This window comes from Larimichthys crocea, chromosome XVI, assembly GCF_000972845.2.
Source record: "Larimichthys crocea isolate SSNF chromosome XVI, L_crocea_2.0, whole genome shotgun sequence".
Taxonomy (NCBI): domain Eukaryota; kingdom Metazoa; phylum Chordata; class Actinopteri; family Sciaenidae; genus Larimichthys; species Larimichthys crocea.
Genome location: NC_040026.1, coordinates 13,952,036 through 13,970,077, shown reverse-complemented (window position 1 = coordinate 13,970,077; position 18,042 = coordinate 13,952,036). Strand labels below are relative to the sequence as shown.

The window sequence follows — 18,042 nt, the reverse complement described above, 5'->3', positions numbered from 1 at the left end:
TGGCTAAAATCTGAGAAATATATAATAACTCTGAGAATTCTAAACTGAAGATTTATCTTTCTTGACAAATATATATTTTTTAAATGATTCAAGAAACTAACTGATCCCTGACCAGAAAATGGGAAGCTGCAGCTCGTCTGGAGATCAGAAGAAAAACACAACAGATTCTTTCCTGTGGGTAAGAGCCTTCCTATGAAGAGTTAATGTAAAGCTGATGACATGCTACACGCAGCCTACTGTGAATGGAATACGGCCTGGAGTTGTGGTTAATCGTTCAAGGGGAGGAATTCAAAGTAAAGTATATACATTTGTCACAGCACATAATAACACAACAACAGACATAAAGCTTTTAACATCTCATTAGCTGTGTCATCTGTGATCCTTAGTCCCTCAGTTCTTTCTTTCTTTCTTTCTTTCTTTCTTTCTTTCTTTCTTTCCTGACAGAAGATCAGTGAGATGTTGTGAAATTCTGAATGTTGAGACATCATCGATACTGTCACATGACGTTTATAAAAACAATAGTCCAGGGTTAAGTAACAATTTGAGAAAATGAGTCAGTCTTCAGGATTACATTACAGGCAATCCCGCCTCTTGAAATATTCAACAGGGTGCAGCTACATGATCTCAGGGACAAACACAATGTAGATCTTTGAGTTTCACAACACTCCCATATTTGACACATTTAAGGTTTTATTTGGCCACAAGAAGATATATTTGTGGATTTAAGTAAGAAAAACTATTTCAATATAGTTTTACATCTCCTCTCTCACATATCTTTCTGGAACACTACAAACAACTGGGCGTTTAGTGCTTTGTCTCATTAATATTAATGCCCTATCTGCTGACTGGCTCTCTGAGTGACATACCGCAAACCACAGTTAATGGATTGTAACCTGCCTAAACGGTTGGTCCAGGTATGCCATGCTGGAGGTGTGGCTGAGAGCGGTGACTTTACAGTTGTAACATTACAACCTTAGTCCTGATGAATCATTTAAAGGTGCAGTTTCTGAACGTGGGCTCACACTCTCTGGAGGCTTGACAGATGGCTGTGTTTGCAAAAAGAATGAAAACATCTGCAAGAACTTCTCACATCACTCCCATGGGACATTACTTCTCTGCTATCTGTCTGTATAATGTGCATGCCCTGTCATGCCCGGCTCATAAGGCGTGGTGAATAATGGCATAGATGTGAAAATCTGTCACAAACATGTGGTGTAGATGAGTGACCAGATAACTGTCAGCCTACTACATACTGAACAATGATGTCACAGTGTACGGACACACCCTGGAGAACATTTCCACATCACTGCAGGATGGTGAAAGTTAAACAAAGACTTTCAGTGGATGTGGCCTTTTATATAAATAATTCTTCATAATTCTTTACTTTATTTTATTTGAACACATTTTTGTTTTATTCTGAAACATAGTAACATCTTTTGTGTTACTGCAGCAAGGACAAAATGATTCTTTATCTCAGATGCAAAAGAAGGTGAAGGTGTTTCTTATTAATATGAACATTTACAAGTTTACCATGCCCCACCCCTTCACACACACTTTACTCTATCATTCATCCCTCTTCCAGCTGTCTGTGCCTGTCCTGCTGAAAAGGCCTTTCTGAAGCAGCAGGGCTGTGTTCAACTCTTCGCATATGGCCCCGGGGAACCCACCTCCAGTGTTCTCTGACAGCTGCATTTGACTACAGACTACAGAGAGTTACATGTGTTCAATATGAATTTCAGCATATGCATGCACCAAATATCAGCCTGACTCAATAAATTAGCCTGTTTCTAATTTGGTGCACGGACCCAAAGCAGTAAAACATCACAGTCTTTTACTGCTGCATGCAGACGTTTTGTAACTCAGTCTCCAGTACATGTTGATGTGCCACAAGTAGACGATTTTATGGAAGCAATGCTACTTTACACAACAATGAAATTAAGATTAAAAGCTGTGTGAGCAGGTCACTCAGTGCAAGCTGATGTCACTAGTGCCTAAAAACAAGCTTTTACATTTACAGCTCTGCTTGCACTTTTCCTGGGAAAAATCCCTTGGCACACAGCAAAGTGACTGCAGAAAGACAGACAGCAGAAACAGCAGTTTTATTGGAATAAATAGATGAATGCAGCCCACAGAAATTCATCAAGGGAGACCCTAAATAATAGGACATCACAGCGTTGACCGCATTGCTTGATTGACTCATGATCCCTGAGAACTGCAATGCAGCAAATTTGCAGCTTAACACCAGCTACGTTGTCAAAATAAGAACAAACAGGAACTTGTGGAGGACCACATCAATTAGAGAGAAATTCACTCCGTGGAGAATTCAGTTGGACAGCAGTGATACACCGATCACGCAGAGAGGTTTCATTTTCAGGTCGTGACCTCCCTGCACTGACGTGAGAGATGTTTATTGAAGGTGGAAACAGCGTGCATCCAAAACATTTCCAGGATCGGAGGTTTGTCTTGTTGCATGCCACTTACTGCATGTCGGGAGAGCTGATGGAGCCTGTAGATAATGCAGGAGTCAAATCCAAAGCAAACAGGCATGTCTCTTCCACCGAGGCTGACTCAGAGCCTTCTTGTAAGAGCTAGAGCCAATGTCAACACAACCCAGCTCAGACTTATATTGAAGGTTAACAAGCAAACTGATGGTCTGAAAGTCGAAGAGGCTGGAAAAAATGCTGACTTAATTTCTTGATGCTTTGCTTGTAAAGTCAGGTTGCGACAGATGAGGCCAAACATCTGTTGGTCCCTTTGTAAGCAGTTTTGTACCAGGGGGAGTTATTCTCCGATTTTGTCATATTTTTAACACTCTTGTTGACTCCACACCTTCAACTCTTTAATCCTCCAAACACAACTGGACAATTCTATCTGTCTTCACTGACATGTTACTATAGCAGCCTTTTAAAAGCCAAGCGTAATGCAAGCCAAAACAATCAGATGTGACACTTCCTACTTCTAAGCAAAAAGCTGAAGCATTTATCATCATGGCATCTTAAAAACGCTTCCTCCTCCCCTCTTTGTGTGTGTTTTCATTCCCGTTGGTCTGTTGAGACCGTCAGGAATGAGATTGGGACTGTTCCAATCAGCTCATTCTCTCTGAAACACATTAAAGACGTGTCCTGCTTTAAGAAAGACATTTGAAAACAAGAATCCCAAGCAGATTTAGTGAGAGGCGTGTGGTTACAAAGAAACATCCAACTCCGACATACACAAGCTTATCAGTGGGAATGGACAGTGGGTGGCGTCCAAACAGTATCAGGAGAAGGACTTTTCCTCAAACACATATACTTAGTCTCTACATGGTTTGCATGTTTGGTAGCAGAGTTAAGATGATATGAAGGATATGAATACATGCTTATGAAGGCATGGCAACAAAATAGAGTTGTTGTTGTTCGATCTTTCGAGAAAAGAAACTCCTTATAGTATCCCCTAGATACAGTTAAACATCCACCAGGCTTGCTCTTACTATCACTTTCATTTTTGCTTTTGTTACTGGAATTTCACTTCCACATTTTAAAGGGCATTTGCTAGTTTCAGTTCAGTTTAGACTCTATAATTGTTCAGCTTTAGTTTAGTTCAGTTTAAGGCTACGTTTACACATAGCCGGGTATGTTGAGAAACGAATATTTCCCTCCCTCCGTTTTCCAAAATAACATCGTGCACATAGCATTGTTTTCAAAAAAGTTTTCGTTTACATCAACCCGCATAAATACGCCATCGAGCGCCATCATACACCACTCCTCCGGGACAACCACTTCATTTTCAAAATTATCCCACCAGACAGCAGTCCGCCCGGGTCAGACCCAAAACCAGCGACGTTGGCGGTGACGGCGACTGGGTCTTCAAATAGGTGGGAGAAGTGGCAAAATTGCTGAACTCCGAGCCCTCATTCGTCTCTGGTCATCAACATGATACATCAGCTGTGTATGCAAATGCAAACACATGAAAAGTGTAAACATTGGTCGCACTTTTGGCGCATCAGCTGCCTAAAACTCTGAGTTTTTAGAAAGATTCGTTTTCAGAGGAGAAGTCACCGTTTGCGTGTAAAAGATAGGTACAAACGAAGGGAAATGTCTCCGTTTTTAAAAATACCCGCGTACATGTAAACAAGGCCTAAATTTAGGTTTAGAATTGGATGTGCACAGCTGGCATCAGTGGCAAATGAGACATTGTTGTGTTTCATTTGCATTCAAATGTTTTGAAGCGCAGTAAAATACATGATCCTCATTGTATTCAGTTCAAAGAGCATACACAGTCTTGACATGCACAGCACAGTGACATAAGCAGACACATGTGGAGCAACAGCTGTGCCAAGCAGTTCATGAAACCTGCAGGGTGAGCACTGGGAAGGAGAGAAACAGACCGACCAATGGCAGAGCAGTGACACCAGGAGAAGACAGGAGAGCAGGAACATGTGAAAAGCTGAGAGAAACACTTGAACTAAAGGCCATTCACTGGAAAGAATGACGGATGGAGAGATCCTTGTTAAATGCTGACAAATGCCTGTTTAGAACTGGTTTCTTCAAAAGCCTGTCTGCACCCTAACGCCACCTGGTGGTCACTTATAACATTTATAAAAAGCAGATTGACCAAAAAAAAAAAAGTTTCCCAGGGAAAGATGCAGCACTTTCTTTTATTTTAAATAAATAAAAAACAGACAAGGCTGTGTCTATTGGTTGGAAAGAATATTTTCATTCATATCTTTTAATTAAATGAATCCTTAATTTTCCCCAATTCCCATCAAGCCATCACTGTGGCCTTTAATGCTATTGCCAAAAAAATCAAACTAGTATATATTATTTAGATATTTTATTTTTCATTCATGAGTCTGGTTTGAATAGACATACATTTGCATTACATTTCAACACAACATACAAATAAAAAAATACAAATACATAATTCAGCAGCATGTACTGTCATTATGTTGTGCTGAAAGGTAACATTAGTGACTAGCACTAACACCTTAGCCAGTATACACAAGCTGTCCTTGGAATAAACAAGTTAAATAAAATGAAATATATAGCGCAGCTCTAAAAGTGATGTAACATTAGTTGTTGCATGAACAGCAACTACCAAAGCAAAAATGGCCCAAAATGAAATGAAAAAAAGAAAAAAGTTTTTCTTTAGAATGGCAGCCTTTTCTATTGTTACAATTTTCAGGCTGAAATGATGTGAATGACGATTTCTTTATGTAGCACTTTCAAAACAAAAGTTAAGCGTGCTTCGCAATAAAAGCGTTTAGCGTAGAATATAACAGACACAAGAGCAAGAAATCAGAATAAAACAGAAATAACACAAAAGAGCAAAAGCATCTATTTAAAAAAGAATGAGAATATGTTTTTTTTTATTGTCAGCTAATTCAGAAGATCCCCCTTTATTTTAAGTTATGGAAGCATCCAACCCTATATGGCCAGAACAATTCTGAACTTTGGCTTGTTTTTTAGCAATAACTGAAAATCTATATTTAATTTTAAACTCCACTGGGAAACGAAGAATACAGGGTAACACTGGAGAAATGTTCTCTCTGTGCTTTTTCTGTGTTGAACACAGGCTCCTGCAGTTTAAATGACCTGAAGAAAACCACTTTGCAGCTACTCTGCCAAGATAAGAGTTGAACTACAGTTATCATGGCATAAAGACACTAAAACATGGATTTATTTCCCATCACGCTGAGGTGATCTTTAAAAAACTTTTCTTTGAGCTTTAAAACAGAAGCAGTGTTACATCAGAAGTCAGTAGAACAACAGCATCACTCATAAGACCATTAACACAGGTGTTGCATGAACATTTTTATTTCTATCAGCGCCAAGAACAAGCACAAAGGCAGACTGCAGCAACAGACGTTTCTCTTGTTCAGAATTCTCTTGCTCAGAATATAAACTTTGCTATTATTTGTAAAGGCACCTGCAATTACAGTTTAATCTCTGACAAAGCACAGGACTTGAATGAATTGATGTATGGGAAATGACAGAAATAATAAATAATAAAAAGGGGCAGAGTTTAAACTCTGCAATGAACTCAGCTGTGAGGAAGCATGAAACAGATGAGTGACAGAGTGGAGTGATGGGAACCTGCACAAACACACACTCACACATAAAGACACACATGCTTTGTAGTCTAATTGAATGTTTGAATGTGGTTACATGTATATATACCTTTGATGCAACAAAGAGAGAGAGAGAAAGAGACATTAATCAAGCACAAATAATCTTACTCAAAAACCGAATATTTACACATATAACTGGTAAGATGAGGATGTGAAACTTGACAGAGGGACCAATATTTTTATTTCAGCTATCTGTAACTAGAAATACACAGTCTCCTTGAACACATCACTTCCTGAGCTCTGTGCTGTTTGTAAAATCTACATTACCTGCTCTCAAAACACTACAAAAATATAAGATCATTAGAAGATGAATACCGCAAACAAAATATTGTATATTCAGTATATGACTAATGAAGAATAATGTGTCATCAGTATACAGCATGAGAAAAGAAATGTACAGCAAATAGTAGCAAGAAGTTGTTGTTTGAGTATTTCTTTTCTTTAGTGGATTAAAAAAGTTATCTGATTCTCTCTTTGTACACTTTCTACTCCACCTTAATACTTAACATTCAACAGCCAGATGACTGTCACAGAGTGACAATAAAGAGGTCTAAAGAGGAACAAGAAGATCAGATTTACAGTAACGCTCTTCTTAGTTTCAACATACAAAATCTAAAAAAGTCTAAAGAGTAAAAAAAAAAAAAAGATCATGATCTCAATATATGACAGTGTGTATATTCAGCTTACATATGGAATGCTTAAAAATCAAAAATAGCTTTGAAAACTTAAAAACAAACGGTCAATTTTAGTTTATTTCAATGCAACTTAACAAGTGGAGCATTTTATTTATTTTCCCCAAACCAGCAGCAACCAGTTTTTAAAAAAATGAATTCTTAATTGCAGACATGGAAACTGGAAACATCCCAGTTTGAGATGACCTCACCGCTGCCTGTCAGCCAGTACAGATGTGTTTAACGCCAATACTACCGAAATAACATCCTTCTCATGGTCTACAAACTGTGCACTGTGTAGTTTTGTGGTCAGTGCTTTGCCAGTCCAGTGAATATTTACAAGCACTCTGGAAGCATGCAGAAATAATAACATATGACAAATGATGATATCACTCGGAGCTAAATTCAATCAAACCTGTGCATGTTGCACCAACAGGTTTTTCAGTTTTTCTTTTCACACAAAAGTCAAACTACGAAAGCATTAGCGTGTGATGACATTAAAGTGATAGTTCGACATTTTGGGAACGTACTCGCTCTCTTACAGAGAATTAGATGAGAAGATTGACACGCTCATATTTGGGAAACAACTAGTATGTTTGATCAGCCAGATCAGTCATTGCATCTGGCCAAGAAATGGGCACCATAAAACCAAAACATGTTGTTTTCATACTGTGGTTTTTGTATGGGTTATACAAATTGAGAGCTTTAAGAGGCCTACAATTACTACAGCCAAATTCTTTAGCTATAATTTAGTAATTAACAGATAGTAATATACATCTTCTCATCTAACTCTGAAAAGGTGAATGAACCCATTTTCCAAAATACTGTACTATTTTTTAAACTGAATTTAGCCCTGAGAAACATAAGACAACGGTATGTTAAAAACATAAAGAGAAAACACAAAGAGGCAGTTTTTCATCTTCTTGATAATACAGCATATATTTACCTCACCATCTATATACAAGGCTTATCAACTTTCCTGATGAACCAAAAACTAAAATCAAACTATTACAAAGACTTTAAATTACCTAGCCACACAAATGAATAATAATGGCCTATAATATCATATTGAATACAATGTCAGAGCACACCCACAATACTGTTTGCAAACACATGGCATGTTTATGTCTTTATTTGTGCCCTTTGACAAAGAGGAATGATAAAACTCAAATAAATAGAGATGGCATGAGCCTCCTTAGATAAGAAACTGCCTCTTTTTTTGCCAATAAGTATTCAGTGTTTCATTGCCTGAGAATTTGTCCACAGTTATATTGAGAAGAGTAAATAACCAATGATGTCAAAAAATAATTTTCTTTTAAACTGGTGTGGCAAGAGGTCTTTAATACTGAGAGGAATGATTTGAGGAGGCTTTCAAACACTTGACAATCCACCTCCCTCTGTGTCCTATCTCAAAGTGTCTCAGACCCAGTACTGGTTCTTTTTCAAGGCCGGGTTTGTTGTCCGACAGTGCTGCAACAACTCCGGATCTGTGTCTTTGGAGTCCATGTTGGACATGGGGATGTTATTGACTGGGTCAGTTTTGCGAAAGGTTTCTGTGCTGGCCACCTCTCCATTTTTGGGCTTGGTTGCTGCCGTCTGGACATCATGCTTGCCTGTCTTGTTTTTACGGATCAGGTAGTAGGCCAAGATGGCTGCCAGCAGCAAGAGGAGGAGGATTACCATGATCGGGATGAGAATAGACCAGAAGTTACTGCGCCTGGAAACATGTGGTTTCCCATGGGAGCCAGAACCAGAAGATGTTGTAGTGGGGGCATCTCCATGGGGCCAGTCCATGTTGCCCTTCCAGTGGGGGCTAGCTGGAGTGGCACGAGGGGACCCACCTACACCAGGGAGCTCATTACTGTCCTTTGGGGGAATCCTTAACATTTTGGCAGGGTAGATGCCAGAGGCATTGTAGGGGCCTGTCTGAAAGGAAAGCACACATTCTGCAGGAGGAACCCCATGGGCTTTGAGCAAGAAGCGAGCCTCATCCTGAGTGACACCATCTCGTGATCCAGAAGAGCTATTTAGGATTTCCATAGCTACACGTCCCTCATCCAGGTCCTTCTGGCTGAATGTGTCTACTGGCTGGCCTGCCCCAGGACTTCCATACCTCACAAAATGAGCCCCCCTTGGCTGTTGAATAACAGTAAATGTGGGAGAGGTTCTGGTCTTGTTTGCCAGGGGAGTGGCATCGAGAAGCTTCCTGTCCAGTTGGACAAGAGAACCTTGGGGTAAGAGAGGATCCTGAGCAATGTTGGCCAGAGGCTGGACTGTGATGTTGAGGACAGAGGAGACATTAGCAGCCCGGCTGCGGGCCACAAATGCAACACTGTCTCGAGGTGAAGTGGACTTAACAAAGCGGACACTGACTCTGCCTTCTTTGATCTGTTTCTGGGTAAAGGCGGATGTAGGCTGCCGATCTACCATGACCGCTGCATATTTAGGAACACTTGTGATCTTGTAGAGGATGTCTTCCTCAACAGGCCCCCCAGTAGTAGCCCTCAACATCTCCTCAGTCACCAGCGTCTCATCATCGCCTTGCTTCACCTTGATCTCAGGGGCTTTGTCTAGAAGCAGTGTGCGAGCTAGGACACCAACGTGCAGTGTGTGCGGCTCTGTTTGGTGTTCTCCATCTGATATGATGAATTCTATAAAGCCATCTGCAAGGCTTCCATTGCTGTAGAAGCCCACCTGTCCACGATTGATCATCTCTTGAGTGAACTCAGAAATAGGGTCCTTTATGAATGAATCAACGAGTCGACCATTGCTAGGAGCTTTGGTCACTTTAAAGTGCACCTCATCTGGTGGACTGTCTTCATCTTGAGTGTTAAGATGCTTCTTGGTCAAGATGGTCATGGAGCCTTGAAAAACCTCCAAGAGCATATCTACAGTAACCAGTTCAGGGGGTTCAGATCCACGGCGTTTGACTGAGATGTTAAAGACCTCCTCCAGGATCACAGATTCAGCAGGTGAAGCTACACTACGACCCTCTGACTTCAGACGGACCCTGAAAGACAAGTTGTCTGTGGGGGCTCCTGAGTCATCATGAAGATACTCCACGATTCCTTGAGTTAAATCTTCCTGCGTGAAGGATGGGGCATTTCGTGGTAGGTCCTGACCAGCCAGGGTGATACGACCATGGTCCGGGAAATGCTTAATCTCAAAAACTACATCCACATCATCTCGCTGATCTTCAGGTAGGCTAGCTAGAAGGTTGGAGGCATCAAGAATTGAATCGTCAATGACTTTCCTCTGGCCTTGCACAATTTCCAGACCTGAGTAGAGACAATAACAATATCTAATTATGCAGCACAGTACATTATTTGACAGTACATGATTTTGTTGCATTTTATTGTTTTTATTGTTTTTATTTTGTTTGTTTTTTACCTATTGTTCTCGTTATTTATTGTCTACTGTAAAGCACTTTGGTACACCGAAAGGACTGTTGTAAAGGGCTGTATAAATAAAGTACATTTACATTTACATTATGGCTGTTGGCATGTTAGGAAAGACAGATGGAGCAGGGGGCTTGTTGTCCTTTTATGACACTGTTTAGGCAGTGAAAGTTATTCTAAAACCAGTGACTCAGTTGTGACTGCTGGGTGAATTAAGGTGTTTTTTTTTTTAAATCTTCAAATAAACTTCAAATTCATCAGATTTCTTTGAACCATTTCACAATTGTTCCACATAGTCTTAAAAAACAAGATTTTCAAAATAAAATACTTTTAAACAATGCAAACAAGTAGAAATACAACACTTACTTTGTAGAATTTGCAGAATTTGTAACATTCTCATAAAAATGAATGAAATGAAATTAAAGAAATAGAGTTGATACCAGTGTGTGAATGGAAACAGCTAAAATAAAATGACTGCATTATTGAGTTTTTCATGCTCAAAAGACTTTAGGTTTGGGAACATTAATAATTCTCTAAATCCAGCTTTGAAATCATCATCCAACACGTATATCAGTATATACTTGAAAGGTGTTTATAGTGTATATAACTATTTTATTGTTTCTATTTCTGGTACATTTTATTTTTTTCTGTATCTTTCTTATTTGTGAGTAATTTCTTATCCACCTCGTGTAAACGAGCTGCTGTAACAAGTGAATTCCTCCAGTATGTAATCATTAATCTCTTATGGCAACAGCATTTCCACGTTGTCACTTGAGTACCATTATTTTAGGCAGAGCCTCCTAATGGGGCTTTACAGGCTCAGCCACTCATCTGTCCATCTCAACATCCGTGGAACTGTTTAGACAATGACTACAATATTAAATTAGTGATGGAGTGGTCATTTATTTAGACACTGATTTATTAGAGTGGCCATTTCAAAAAACAAAACAATGTCATTTATTACAAAAATATCGTGCTCCTCTATCACTTCATCGTTTACCTTTGTTCTTCCACAGCTGTGAGGAGATGTTGCTGTGAGCAGCATAAAAAGAGATGGTGATGGGCAGGATGTGATGGACGTCTGGGGCTGGTTGGGATGACAGAGTGAGCCCGATGGAGTCCCTTGCAACCCAAAAAGGCCAATCGGGTATCTGGTGCTCATAGAAGACTGCTCCTGACTCCAGCTGTGTGTTAGAGGAAACAAAATCAGAAGATTTTGGTGAGTTAAAAAAAAAAAAAAAACTTTAACGACATTGAGTATTTCGGCCAAATATTGGAGTTTATCCTGTAGACAATGTCTTGATCTATGAGCTTGATCAGTGACACCACAATTGCAGTCACTTGATACTGAATTGTGTTTTTACTGAAGTGATTTTAAAAGACAAAGACATTTTAGTTTGGTAAAATATTTTATTGCTTTCTTTCCCTCTGACGTTTGAAAGCACCACAGCAAAATGGGAGCTCAAATGGCTGCAGCAGTGGTTTGGCTCGGCTGTACTGGGATCAGGGTTGGAGAACTGGAATGCGACACAGCCTGTGTTCGCGCTCTTGAGGTCACTGTGTCCTAAACTAAACTCTTTTCTCTCTCCTTTCCTTCTCCTTTACTCTCTCCTTCTCTTTTATACATACAATCAAGAGTATTCATGTGTGAATAAATGCACAAACATGCCGCCATAAACCTCAAATCATGTTTTCAGCGCAAAGTGCTTTTACATTTTCTTTGCACTCTAAACAGAGCAGTTTGCAGGAGAATAATTTGTTCTCATGCTCATCCAAGCATGGTCAGTTGTCAAGAACAGGAGATGAGAGTGAGAACACACTGCCACCTTAGCAGACCTGTAATAATACTGTAGTCCATAATCCTAAACCAAATCTAGTAAATGGTAAAAAATACCATCAATAATGTTTGTTTTTCTTTTAGTGATGTAATCTGAGCAAACTATGAAAGATAGAAGTTTTTCTTTGTTTTACAGACAGCAAGTGTTCAAACACTTTAACTATTTTATCACACTCAGACTCAAAGAGGCTGAAATGTCCTCTTGTCTATTCACTCTGAGGTCACTTTGCCCAATACAAATGTAATAAATTCACTGAAATCTCTTATTTTGTGTCTCTGTTTGTTTGGTGTTATTCTTTGTCTGTGCCCACAGTGTTTATTTTAATATTTAAATCCTCACATTGTCCATCACATCAGTGGGACATATCAGCTTATCAGCATGAACGCTTGTGCTAATGCTGAGCGTTCTCATCACAATGACACTGTGTCACGTTCAATGAGGCCCCCTGCTGGTGAAGAAGAGGAATGTGTGTATGATACTTGATATGCTGTCATGGATAAGTGAAACACTGCAGCCATTTACAAGTGATCTATTGATGTTTGTATGTATGTATGTATGAACTTAATTTAGGAGGATATTATCTTATGAACGATCATACTGTCAGCAGAGCTTAACTGAAAGTCAAAAAGCTGTGTGTGTACAGTTGCAGTATATTCAGGGCCGGCACTCTGCCTTTAGTGGCCCAAAACAATTTTCTTTTGTTGCGTTGTGACTCAGACAGCACAGAGACAGGCAAGCAACACCATGCAGCACAGACTATCAGGAGGAAAATGAGTAATATGAATGTGTAGGTTAATACATGCAGCCGGAGAGCATATTAAAAAAAAGGGTTAATTGTGTGAGTCTCACAGTCATTGCAGGAGAGTTGGCGGTCCCTGAGCGAGTCAGTCAGCTTAGCACCATATAAAGCAAGAAGCAAGCAACGGAAGTCCAAGTTATTGTGTGACCCCCCTAGTAGTTGTGGGCCTAAGCAACCGCATAGATAGCTCATACCAGCGGCCGACACATTCAGGATTGGACCCAATTGCAGACACAGACTTATATTAAAAGAAAAAAAAAAATCAAACTGAACAACAACAACCAAAATCCAGAACCAAGAACCAAAACTAGGAACACAGGCAAGCCCCAGAAACACAAGAACACTGCACAGACACAGAGTAAAGACTCAAACAAAGGAAACACTAGAACTAAATAGACACACAGGACTAATCAGGGGCAGGAAAAAACAGGCGGGAAAACAAGGCAGGAAGTACAAGTAGACAAGACACATACAGGGTAGAACTACAAAATAAAACAGAAAACACAGAATAAACTCTAAACTGTAACACAGTGTTATGGGCCTGATTCAGGTTTTATAATAATCCTGTAACACTTCTTAGGCCCAGCACTATGAGCCTCTGTCTCAGTTCCTCTGACACCGTTATCTCTGTGGAGGGATTCCAGGCTTCTTTTTTTCCTGAGGTACATGCTATAGTAATGTTCTCCTTGATTAAATATGATTGTATAAATTAAGACCAAACATTAAGTTTGATTATGAGATATAATGGAGTATATAAAGTGACCTTTGATATACTCCAATACGTTTCATATGGTTTATATCACACTTTATGCATATACTTCCCAAACTACCGCACTAGTCACAGTGTGTCACAGTCTATTTAAGCTCACCTCTCCCACCTACAGACACAACTAACTTTCAGTTTTGTTGGGTTTTTTGCTTTTACTCATGCACATCATACACTGCTGATTGATTCCCACACCCCATATTGCAAACATTTAATTAGGAGTTTTTTTTTTTAATTGGGAGCTTGATTTAATAAAATATTTTGGTGTGTCTCACTCATGCTGTCCAGACTAGTTTGGGTCTGGACTTTATCGCACTGACTTCTATGATCTAAATAATAAGTAAATGCTGAGTCAAATATATACAATAACAGTATGATTCTGTGCAGATGTTTAAAAGTATTCAGATAAATTAAGAGATGCAAATATTTTAATGTTTTTATAGATCAAATGTCTTCTTATGTGACTGCCTGATGGTCTATAGTGCCTCTTTCAGCTCTGAATGCCTAGTTACACCAACTACTACTACTATTTCTAGAAATATTAAACCTTATTTGAAAAGAAGCAAATGATGAAAATCAAAAGATGCTTTTTGCCTTTGGTTCTCTGCCATAATCTTTTTTTTTATGTGTGTATACGTATGCTTTGATTAATTTTACTTTTTACACCTCAACTAATAGTTTCTTTTTATAAAGGTTAATGAATAAAATAAATAATAAAAATAATGCCTTAAATGCCTCCTTAAAGAAGTAAACACACACACACACAGAAAAAACTAATTACCTGTGTTTGTGAGAAGCTGGTAATTTCCTCATATTGGTTCCTGTCATTGGCCAGGATGAGTCTTCCATAACGAGGTGGGCGGATCAGTGAGTAGCTTATCTCATTTCCATCTTCATTGGTTACAGCCCCCAGATTGGCACTTGTGATAGGCTTCCTTGTTCCTGTGAACACACACACACACACACACACACACACACACACACACACACACACACACACACACACACACACACACGCACACATGCACACACACACACACTCTGAGTACTGAAGTGATTCTGTGGAAAATGGCCTGAAGTGTAGCCGAGCTTGTGAAATGAAGTCTGGAATTGCCTCAAACTTTAGCGGTTACAGTAAGTGATGCACATCACCGTGCAGAAGAGTTTCCTGATGGTGAGAGTTTCATTTCCAAAATTTAATTCAAGCTTTCAAACTCATCTGCTATGTCATGCATAGAAATAAAGTTTATTATTTATAGAGCTGAACTTATTCCCTGAGCTGACACTTGACGCTCATTAGTTTTGGAATGTTATTTAACCACTATAAACAAGTGACAACTTCTTGTTGTTGCTCTGGAACAACAAATCAAGTGTTGACTGCCAATATATAATGCTAATATATGAATGTTTTCTAAGAACACAATGATTCTCTTATGAATAAAAAGCTGATAGAACACACTCAGGGCAGCTTCCTTGGTCTGCTATGACCAGTAGCTTGTAGTGGCTAATCTTAGCATAGATACGGCATGACTGGCATTAATCATTGAGTTTGCTGTATTGATATGGCTTTACTCTGTTTGTGCTCCTGTTACATACCATTTCAGCATGTTTCAGATAAACATAATAAATGTCTTCAAAGCAACTGACTGAATCGTGGGAAGTTAAAGTGAGTCCATTGTGCTATTGTCTTGGTGGTCAGTAAAATATTCCTTGCATTACAGTCCAACATCTTCGATATTACACTTTAATAACACACAAAATTAATATTACATCTAAGTGTGTGGGATTTTCAGATGTAATAGAGACATGAAAATATGTAACTAAAAAATGTTGCTTTAAAAATATGTATTTTTACACAAGTGGTTAATGGTAATCCATAGACATACATATCTATATTCTGTGTGAGTTTTGCATAAGATCAGCATCAAACAAACATCCCAGACCAACTACATTAAATGGAAGAAATGTTTCTTTGTATTGTTGATCATGATCTGCCTTACCTCCTGAATATAATAGGATGAATATGTTTACTTGGTGGATTTCCTACCGTATATAATTTAAGGACTTATCTGCATACCAAAATATATAATTGCTATGTTCTGTTAAAAATCCACAGAGAAAAAGAAAAAACATTTGTTGGCTGGTAGTTAAAAGGAGTTTTAGGTTTTGATTAAAAACGTTTGCAGAAAGAAATAAAATCCAGAATTGGTTCCTACACAGTCATGACTTAAGTAAAACATTTTTCACATCTGACATAAATTAAAATGACAACAATTCTTAATGCTTGCTGTAATGACTATGTCTGAAGGATATCAGCATCTTACCTGGAAATACCATGAGCTCCTCCTGCGTTACCATGGTGATGGTAAGAGGCCTGGCTGTGACAACAAATCGGTAGAGAGGAGACGTGTGCTCTCCGTCTGTCACAGTGAAACTGAAACCACCGGACTCCTCACCTGGACGGAGAGACAGAGGAGTTTGGATGTGATTCACTGCTCACTCAGTTTGTGAACTAGTTTCTTCATTCTTTGTTCTTATATTTTAATTTATATCATACTACTTTATAATATCTGCTTCTAATTTATGTAATTTGAAAGCTGCCAAACCTTCGTAGCCCTGATGAAATTTACACTTTTCATTCAGTATAGAAGGTGATAGAGTTAAGAGATGCAGTTGTAGTTCCAGCAGTCAAAGACAGAGGTCAGTAAAGGTCATAGATTCATGTGTATCAAAAACTCAGTCAGAAGTATGACAGTATATGCGATGTATGAGATAGTTCCTGTACTCTGAACCTTGTGGCCTCACCCTCATGAATGAAGATCACCTCCCCTTTGTTTATCTGAGCCTGTGTGAAATTCAGGACTTCGTCTTCAGGTGACTCTTTCAACGCCACTATCCCACTGGTCAGCAACTCGACATGGTAAACCAGTTCCTCTGCGCGGGTGTCGGCGTCATCAGTGTTCAGCATGCTGGAGGTGATGTCAGCTTCCTCTCCAGCAAGAACCTGTGAAATAACAAAGACAGTGTAAAGAGAGAGACAGACAGAGAGAGATGAAAAGACAGCACAGATTACTCAGACTGAGTTATGTTTGGAATCCGAAGTCCAGCCAGAGGTCAGGAGTTTATTTGAAAATGATCAGAGGCTACTTAGTGTATAAAAGACAATATGATGCTGTTGGAAGTTGGTCAAAGTACTGGTGAGTAAGTAAGTAAGTAATGTGATTTCTTAGATAGAAAGAAAGAAACCAACCAAGTGGAACAAAATAAATAAACAAATCCTACAAATATCCTACAAACATCCAGCTCCAAAGTGACAATTTAAAAGGTTAATTATTTCTCAGTGGCAGTCTAGACGCTCCTGTTATCAGAAGATGGAGCACAGCAGCGCAGGCTGAATGACTCTCCCTGGGTGGAGGGGCTTTAATGGACTTCTAATGGTTGGCTGGCTGAAAGGAGCATTAATTGAAAGAAATGGGCCAGATCCCCGGAAAGACATTCTTAAATAGCTGGAATCAGTTGGGAGTGCGAGCTGAGGGTGCCCTGCAGTAAGAGGTCCGTATCGATCTCGAAAAAAACCATTCGCCCCCTCTGATACCTCCCTCGCTCCCTATTTATCAAGACCCAGGATGCCTCATGCAAGAGGAAGAGGAGGGAAGAAGCCTCGGTTGTTGATATTATAGCTTCAGGTGTCAGCTCAGAGTCAGTTATATTTAGAATCTAATAGATGCTGTGTGGCACGGACAAGCACATGTATAACACATGCTGTACATCAAGAGGTACTCTCTGATGAAACAAGAGAAGTGCTGTAATTAAGTTTTTTTAACCTAGTTTCTCTCAGTCTTCCTCTGTGCTGGTTCCCTCAGCTAACTTTAATGACTTTCAGTGACCGCATGTAAACTTGTGGCACTCGTGTGTGTTTCATGTGTAAGTAATGGAGAAATAACATAGAAACATAAGAGCAAAAGGTTTTCCAGTCAAAAAACAGCGACCTGTCAAAGCAGCATTTTTTCAAAAAACCTGAAGTTCATTGTTGATATCTAAATTGCAGAAACTTGCTGTTAATATACTTGTGCTATAGAAATCTTTACATGATATCACATTACAGTATAATGTATGTGCTTAGTTTTCCATGGGAAAGAAGCAAGCCAGAAAGGCATGGTACATTAACAGCAGCTGTTTCCAGCAGTGATTAAGTGCTTTAGGGTGGACCTTCTCTTTAATTTACTGTAATGGCACTCTGAATACTTCATTTATGTAAGTTCATGCTCTAATCCAAACATTGATCTAGACACTAACAGTTGAAGACAATAAAGCAGAAAATGCAGAGTCACTTGAATATACAAACCATTATAAAACAATTCATTCATTAAAACAAGATTTAGAGTGTGGAGCCAGCTCTGTGAGGCTGAATGTAGCTCACTTCAGCTAAATGCTAACATGTTGATCTTTAGCATGTGTTTA

At 39.1% G+C, this 18,042-nt stretch overlaps 1 protein-coding gene across 1 annotated transcript in view; it reads right to left on the bottom strand.

The window, feature by feature from the left end:
- Positions 1–5,779: 5,779 nt before the first annotated feature.
- cspg4 (chondroitin sulfate proteoglycan 4) overlaps positions 5,780–18,042 on the bottom strand; it is a 69,907-nt gene continuing 57,644 nt past the window's right edge. The window contains exons 7-11 of the mRNA XM_019276661.1: positions 16,387–16,585; positions 15,906–16,037; positions 14,363–14,523; positions 11,179–11,362; positions 5,780–10,058 (exon numbers count right to left, since the gene is read on the bottom strand). Of these exons, the coding sequence (XP_019132206.1) occupies positions 8,200–10,058; positions 11,179–11,362; positions 14,363–14,523; positions 15,906–16,037; positions 16,387–16,585 (2,535 nt within the window). The 3' untranslated portion in view covers positions 5,780–8,199. The remainder of the gene's footprint in view (positions 10,059–11,178; positions 11,363–14,362; positions 14,524–15,905; positions 16,038–16,386; positions 16,586–18,042) is intronic.